Source organism: Haliotis asinina, chromosome 15 (genome assembly GCF_037392515.1).
Source record: "Haliotis asinina isolate JCU_RB_2024 chromosome 15, JCU_Hal_asi_v2, whole genome shotgun sequence".
Classification (NCBI taxonomy): Eukaryota; Metazoa; Mollusca; class Gastropoda; order Lepetellida; family Haliotidae; genus Haliotis; species Haliotis asinina.
This window is the reverse complement of record NC_090294.1, coordinates 39,392,835-39,401,454: the sequence shown is the minus strand read 5'-3', so window position 1 is coordinate 39,401,454 and position 8,620 is coordinate 39,392,835. Positions and strand designations below refer to the sequence as shown.

At 38.7% G+C, this 8,620-nt stretch overlaps 1 protein-coding gene across 1 annotated transcript; it reads right to left on the bottom strand.

Annotated features, from left to right (window-relative positions):
- Window positions 1-1,302: 1,302 nt before the first annotated feature.
- On the bottom strand, window positions 1,303-6,330 carry LOC137265659 (ankyrin repeat and SOCS box protein 18-like). The gene is made up of 5 exons (XM_067801091.1): window positions 6,043-6,330; window positions 4,761-4,907; window positions 4,228-4,455; window positions 3,347-3,559; window positions 1,303-2,828 (listed from the first exon to the last, which is right to left on the bottom strand). Exons 1-5 carry the CDS (start codon window positions 6,293-6,295, stop codon window positions 2,359-2,361), a joined length of 1,311 nt encoding a protein of 436 aa, XP_067657192.1. The 5' UTR covers window positions 6,296-6,330; the 3' UTR covers window positions 1,303-2,358.
- Window positions 6,331-8,620: the final 2,290 nt, after the last annotated feature.

The following is an 8,620-nucleotide window of genomic DNA, read 5'->3' as shown; positions in this document are numbered from 1 at the left end:
CCAGGTACTCACAGTGGAATGGGGGAGGGGAGAGTGCTATGAAGATCATCAAAAGACTTATGAGTAAGTCTCAGCATGCACAGAGTCAGACCCCTTTCTGGCCCTATTGGATTTTAAAAAATGTGCCAACTGAAGGTATAGGCAGCTCGCCAGTTCAAACGTTGTTTGGGCGCAAAACAAGCACTATGCTACCGATTGTCGTTTGCTGCAGCCAAAAACAATTGAAAACGTCCCTGCCACACTCTCCAGCAAGAGGTCTAAACAAGCTTACTACTATGATCATGATGCAGCTGAACTTTCAGAACTGAGAGGAGGAGATGTAGTTCTGGTGAAGCCATTCAGTCATGATGAAAAGAAATGGAAGAAAGCTGCTGTAGAACAGCAAGTGCATGTACAATCGTATGACATACGTACAGAAGATGGAAGATCACTTCAGAGAAATAGATGTCATCTACAAAAATCTCAAGAGACTACCCCTGAGATTAAAGATGTGAAACCTTATTTGGAACAGCAGAGAAAGGATGAAAGATCAATGAAAAAGGTTCAGTCAACTGTGAACTCTCCTGATAACACTCCTGTGAACACCCCGTGAAAACTTTTAAGTGAACACTCCTGACATAACTAGGACTATGGGCAGTTCTGTTCATGGCACAGCACCTGGTCATGAGATCAGTGTCAGACCACCTGGGACTTAGTGTTGTAGAAACAATGACAAAGATATGATGGGTTTATCAGACCAACAAAAAGACTTTTAATTTCTCAGAATGAGAAATAGAACTAATTTTGTTCATTCTAACTTGCTTAAATTGGGTTAGTGTGTCAATTGCCATCTTTACTCTACTAAAGAAAGGCAGGTGCTGCATAATGATTACTCCCTCAGAGTCTGTGCACAAGGACTGGTCCATGCACAGGGCATCTGTTGTAGGCAAAACCCTACATGGAAGTGAAGTGATTATCTCTCAACATAGATGTATGTTATTGAGTCTTTTTAGGATATCATCTGACATGATACATAACTTAACAGCAGATATTGACTTAATTTTTGTTTTTAATCAGTGTGCTTAAAGGATTTCATGCCAGATAAAATGTGTTAAATTAATAACAAGTTAATAATAAATATTATTACAATCAGAACCTGATTGATACATGCAGTGTTCACATTAACACAAAAACCTGTGTGTTTCTACTTAAATCTACATATCATGCAAGAAATCTCAGTCAAGATCTAATTCCATAATTTCTGATCATAATAATATTGGTGTTTCATTATGTACACCATATAACACATCGCAGTGGCAATCGTTTTCTTTTTCAAAAAAGTTTTGATGACAAGTATGAATCTTACTGGAACTTACAATTAAGATTACAGATATATATTGATTTATTTGACTCTTTTCACATTGTCAGTGTCACTGAAAACACTAAACTGGATCATCATACTGGGATGACATGACAACCCTGAATAAAATGAAAGTGGAGTCATGCCTTGTTAACAGCAATTCCCGAGCCCTTAATGTACAACTTGGGGGTAAGTGTGAGAAGGGCTCAGGCCTCCCACATGGAAATCTTTAGATTTAGCCTTGAAAAATGCAATTACTGAGCATAATTAACCAGCTAATAATTAACTAAAATAAACATATCTAAATGGCTATTTCAAACGTTCTAAATTCATGAACATATTTGTACAAATATATTTGTACTTTGTATATCATCAGAGTTTTTATAGACAAATCAGAGAGTGGATTTCATTTTGGAGTAACTCTTCCAACATCGGATTGGTTGACATCTCTGACCGGGTCATATACCATCCTTTATTTGATGATCTAGTCTAACAGACAGTTCTTTGGTGCACTAATATGCCAGTCCACAAAACTGTCTTAGCTCAGAGCCCAAGCTCAGGAATGGCAGCTACAACAGATGACACGCTAAGATCACTTTGAGGAATAAAGCCATGGATTTTTGTATCTGTACAATATGTACATCATGAAACTTTCCAAACAATCAATGTCTGGTATCTCATTTCTAAACAGGGTAGGGCTACCTGCACTTCAACATTATCATCAATCCTATCATCAACATACTAATATAGGAATATCTTAACTTCATGATCTGCTGTATCAGTAACCTTGGTCATCCGATACTGATAATATACAGGGCAGTATCAAGACTGCAATGGTCCCATGGTCCCCATTGCAATGCATCATGGTCCATCCTCAATCATGATTGGTCTAAGATCATATCTGACTGTGCAAAGGCTGAACGAAAAAACTGTTTTTCAGTCACCAAATTGGAAATTATTCTTGAATTCACATTCGTCTCAAAGTTTTCTCCATCAACCTTCTGGTGATTCACACACCTTCATGAGAAGGTCTCAACATCCAGCAAGAGGTACTCTTTCAGCGTGGTCGGTAAAGGCAGTGTTGGGACTTTCCGTAACCTCTGACCTCCAAGCGTTTGTCGTATTACATACCGACAACAGTGTTGAAGTGTTCTCGGATCACGACAAAAAGAACGGTACCATTCGTATTTCGACACTCCTGAAGGGGATGCATTTTCATTCCTGTTATATCCCTGCTGGGATGGGTTGCTGGCACACATTGTCGGACACAGAAGTTCAAGACTTGGCAATTTCAAGGAACAGTTCACTATGGACTCCAGAATTGCTCGCTCTGCCTTCTGGTTTCTGAGTTCCTGCTGTAGGAGGCTGTCACCAGCTTTGTTCTTGATGTGGAAATCTGCACCGTAGGCGATGAGGAATGCCGCAGCATCTGGTCGCCGTTCCTGATTAGAGTGGTCATTGAAACACACATAATGGAGGGGACTGCTTCCTGCAACAAACATTACTATATCAGCATATTGCTATCAGACAATACAGTTATAACGATTCAGTTCGATTCATTGAAACTTGAATCTGACACCTTTGGTTCGATCTTCTACAACCATTATCACTATTTCATTTCAATATTTCCACTGAGCCAGAACATAATTTTGACTGAAATAAGGTGAAACATGTGTTAGTAGATATTCCCAAACCGATGATGGATTTCACACTAAGAAAGCCAACTCACTTAAACTCTGGGAGTTAAATGAAGTGATGTTTTACTTGTATGAAGAATCAAATTGCAAATGATCAAATCAAGGGTTCAAATTTTGTTCGGCTTCGTAATTACGAGTGCATAATTAGACAGTGGAGTAGTCAAAATGAACTCAGCCTGAGGTCTATTCAACAAACAACCCCCTCCCTTCTGAACTGTAGATACTGAAAGTCTCCATCAGAGCACAGCGTAAGGATCACACTGTTACAGGCCTTTTCCTATAAATACTACAGTTGATAACTTGTACTGACCTTGCTTGTCTGCGAGATTCACGTCTGTGTTATATCCCTTTGTCGTCAAATCTCGAAGAATTCTTTTTGAGTATTTTTCCCCTGAGACAACTGCAAGGTGGAGGGCGCTCATTCCGGCATCGTTGCGATGGTTGACATCTGAGCCATGTTCCAGGAGCGAGGCGACACATGAAGACAAACCATGACGCACACACTCATGGAGGGGTGTTTCATCTGAGATGCAAGGAAACAGATCTCAGTTGTGTAACAAACTAGGAAAATCATTCCCAAAAGATATGTTCCATTCCTGACTAAAATCCCTGACCATAAATGCAAACTTGGATGTATCCTACAGAGCACAGAACAGATATATAATCAATATTCCACCAGATATCTGGCAAGTTTAGCAACATAATCATGTTAACACTTGCATAGCAGTTTTTTGAAGGCACTTTGTGTTCTATCTCAATCATTGGATGTCAATCCCAATGGCATATCGTATTTTCTAATTCAGCTATGGGGAACATAAAATATCAAGCTGGATAACATAACCATAGGATACTATAGATGTAGTGGTTCCCAGTGAATACACAGGCGTTTCCATCCCCATTGATGGAGCTCAAGAAAAACGACATAAACATAAAAAGGCGTATGTAGTAAGTTGACCATTTGATTGTCAAGCGGCTTGCAAATAATCAAGTCTGGACCAGACAATCCAGTGATCAAAAGCATGAGCACTGACCCTCTCACTGGGATACCATGACATGTCAACCAAGTCAGCAAGCCTGACCATCCATCTTACGACAAGCATGGTTGGTGAAGACCTATCAAACACGGATATTCATGTGTGAGGACTTCACTGTCACCATGGTAACACTGACATTGCTGACGCTTCCTCTTACTTGTGTCCTTGACTGGTATTGACAGGATGTCCATGCGTATTGCATTGTTCAGATGTTGATGAACACACTCTGTGAAGCCGTTCTGTGCAGCGATGTACAAACTGGTGCGGCCGTACTCGTCTACAGCATTGTAGTCTGCACCGTACCAGATGAGTTCCACTGTACACTTGACGTGGTTGTTCGTGGCGGCGAGGTGGAGCGCCGTCGTCCCACCAGGATGAGGAGTGGCTGAAGCACCGGATGAACATGGTAAGATACACAGTGAAACTATTCAACTTTAAAAACTCTCAGTTTATAATGTTACCATGGATTCTTGGGCACAATGCAAATTGTTCACCATTGCACATGGTGATAAATGGAAATCTATGATTGTACTGTGATGGTAAATATATACATAGAAGTGAAAATACTGGTGTTGTTAAAGCATTCTTCCTGTTCATAATCGCTGTGAACAGTGACATTACTTGAACTGAACATGGAAACCAATCAGTATGGCAGCTACATAAGCCTGTATCTATATTTGTGACACTCACCAGTGTAGGATCCATATTTCGAGTATTTTGTGCTGACATTGCAATCTGCTCCACCTTCCAGTAAATGTTGAAGACACTCCAGGTGACCCTTCTCAGCAGCCATATGCACAGCCGTCACATCAAAGCGATCTTTGGCATTGACATCCGCTGCAATAATCATTTTTTGCTTGCTAACAAGAATAGCAGTACTTGTACTCATCAAAACATGACACATTTTATGGATAATAAATTGATATTCTTTACATGATGTTTCTAGGCTAATTCTTGCTCCATCATCGTACTCATTACTTACTAATGATTGAATATAACCCCTGATCATGCAAGAAGAGGATGTCTAGTCCTATATATCCCAAAGCGAGCTGAATTTGATGTTCTGGTGATTTCGATGATTACATTGCTAGCACAATATAGGGGAAGTATGTGCACGATCGGAGTGCTCAAACAGTTTCATCGGTAGGGCGGATGCCCAGTTTCTGATGAGAGACATTTTTTTGACAATTGAAATATGGCAGTTAAAGTGATGGAAAGAGCAGTTACACAATAATATCATTTAACCCTAGATTGTTAATACCACTTCTGATGCAAAAACAGCTGCCTGTGTAACACAAACCAGCGACTGAAATTCAGCAAGATCAGTCATCTTGCTTGTGACAAGTTATGTGTAAAACACCCTCTCACAGTGCAGAGGGAAAAGTAGGGCTCATCGTTGAATTGAAAACACATACGGTACAAAATATCTGTATGTGACAACAGAGACCATATATTATATGGTCTCTGGTGACAAGCTGACACAGTTTCACCGATACATCATCAACATATTTTAGTAGGAAACACATGATATATTTGTGTGAAATAGATGAATATATTGTTATCACTAAAGGTTAGCAAAATCAAAGCTTAAATGATCATAAAGATAAAAATTATGTTTTTGTCTTAATTGTCGGAAACTCTTAACACCGGGATATCATTTATTCATTATCAGTCCGAAATACCATGGTCAAATCCATTATAAGAATGCTTAGAAACTGAAACGTTTCTGCCATTACTCGTGATGTCAAGTGCTCCTAGTTATATGTGTCGTCCTTTTCATTATGCTATGAGCCTCTGAGCGCAAGAACATTGAGTAAATCAAGAGTAGATTAACCCGGTAGTCAACCAAAGAGAAAATAGACAACTTTACATGTCATGCGATTCAAATCAGATGTTAGCCTATTTCTACACCATATATACACGACATTATAGTTCTCAGCAATCTAACGACAAATCGCAGCATACACCATACCACAGTGATCAATTAAAGTTGCAACAACTTTCGGGAAGTTCAATTTTACAGCCAACTGAAGAGGGGTTAGGTAATTCTTTGATGCATAGAACAAACTCCTGTTGTATTCCGTGGCATCCGGTGATGCACCCTCATTCAGCAGATCTGTTACAGATTTTTCATCGCCGGCTTTAACTGAATCGATCAGCTTTTTGTCCTGTTCGATCTCTTTTTCCAAGGCTTCCGCACTCTTTTTCCACCTGAAATTCGCCATGTTGACTGTAGGTGCTTGTTAAAAATTGTGGAACTGATATTGCGGAAACGGATTGCTAAATTTTTAAAAAAAATCAGAAATTCGAAATATGTTTTTGAACACAGAAACGACAATAGGCGATATTTGGCAGGTTTGATTTGTCTGTTTTAAGGTAATCACAGGTCACAGGTACTCCACAATGCCATATAGGCGATATTTTAACGAAATATTTTAACTAAAATGATGAATATTATTTGAAGTAGCGGTATATGCTGCCTATAAAAATAATTGCAAGAGATTATTAATTAAACAACTGGATTTGGACCAGACAATCCAATGACTTACGTCATGAGCCACGATCTATGCACCTGAGCAGCCGGGGCGGTTTAAAAGACATACATAGCGTATAACACATAATTTAGTTTGTAAGTCTCAGATCGTGGCAACATTATTTCATGAGGGATAATCAATTTGTTCATTCATTTTATTATTCCAGATGTGGAGTCTTTACTCTGAAGGAGCTGAAAAATGTGTTTTACAGTGCAATAGAGTCAGCTAAATAAATCTATTCTTAAACCAGTGCATTCTCTCCAGGGCATACGTTCCGATAAGTCTCCACTATACCCTGGATGCATCTACGGCTCAGGAGGATACTTTTATTACCTCCCTTGGCTGGATTTTTATCCAATCAGGTGTATACGCTGGAAAGTTGAGCGAACCAATCACAACTCACTTTCGCTTTTAAATTATTTAACCGATTAAACTTGGCAAACAAACCATGCAGAGGTTCTCTGAAAGACGTAGATGGATATCTTGCATATGTTTTTAAAAAGTTTTGGGCCAATAAATTTGTCTGTATGATTTCCCCAAATTGTGAGTTGCACGGCGAGCAAACCTTCTCAGTTGCAACTGCTACCTTTGTTGACACTGGCAAGTTCGGTTATAACGGCGGCCTTGCTGATCAGCTACTGTGAGAAAGCGATAACAGCACCGTGAATTAATGCTTTAATGTTACCATGGTTATTAAAGGCGGGTTTGCCTATTACCATTCAATTATTGTTGTGTTTTAATGACATGTATGAAAAAAAATGAAAAAAATAACATTTGTAAACTTTTTTGTTACATGTCTTTAAGAACTAAGAATAGAGCCCATTTGACATTTTGTCACTGCTCATTTGACTTTCACCACAGCACATTTGACTTTTTCCATAGGCCCATTTGACTTGGCTCATAACGGCCCTTTTTGTCCTTCGGGCCATTTGACTAGATCCCTAGTCTGTCGCATAGGCCCTGAAGCAAATATATCCAAGAAAGCCCACGCAAGTCTAGAAAGTGTGGCATGTCTAGATTTCCTTAGCTTCTGAATATGAATGAAGTTTGAGGGCTCCATTTCATTATATTATTTTTCTTACTACGAACCCTTTTCAGTAAAATATGTTCATGTCAGAGACTAGTTGTCTACTAGAATCCGTAAGCACTGTGGACTAACTTGCGAAAAAAAACTGGACAAATGCTACATTTGCAGTGAACTATACTATCAACATAATGCATTAATTATACTACTCATCGAGAACTACTGGAAAGATAGGTATTTGATATCCTTACTGAAAAAAAACTTGAAGATGGATGACGCCTTTCTGGCATGATACAAACCTTATAACTTTCTCTCTTCATCACTTTATTTTTTAAATGATAGAAATGCATTCTTTCTTAAATTTACCACGTTCATCGTGAATCAAAATCCGCTGAAAACGGAGAAATAAATAAAAACAAGTCAGTGGATTCTTTTGGAGCAGAATTCGTCGGGAGTCTCCCGTGGAGGTAGTTGAGATACCAGAGCAACGGATGCATTCGCTGCGCACAAATCAGAAAATTGTTACATATGACCAATACTGTTTCTGAGAGAAGTGAACCTGTGTCATCTCCAAGGAAATCTTCTCACAAAAAAATCTGGATTTTCTTCAGTTTTTGAAATTAACCATCTCTTTAACTCTATTCTTTCCAGTCATAAACATTTAACATGACCAGAAATAGTTTGATTTAATGAAATTTGACATTGTTTTGTTTATATGTTTTTTTCCATTTTGTCCACATTAAAACAAACATTTGTTCATGGGTATGGCTTGAACCAAAGTTTGACTGGATAGTGATTTGAAATTACGCGATAACGTACTTACGATGTTTTATGAAATTGATCAGAATTCAAAAGTCACACGATTTCCTGAACCCGAACACTACGAAATATTTTGCGTAACTGCTTAGTGTACCCCGACACCATTCTAGGCCAAATGTATTTACCAGAGAAAATAGAGCTTCAAACGTAAATCATTATCCGACTTATTTTGA

Excerpts from the sequence above, each read along its gene's own strand:
- LOC137265659 (XM_067801091.1), bottom strand. The coding sequence starts at position 6,295 with ATGGCGAATTTCAGGTGGAAAAAGAGTGCGGAAGCCTTGGAAAAAGAG. Across the intron at positions 3,560-4,227 it reads AATACCAGTCAAGGACACAA|ATGAAACACCCCTCCATGAG; the intron begins GTAAGAGGAAGC and ends CTTGCATCTCAG. Across the intron at positions 2,829-3,346 it reads GAATCTCGCAGACAAGCAAG|GAAGCAGTCCCCTCCATTAT; the intron begins GTCAGTACAAGT and ends TGTTTGTTGCAG.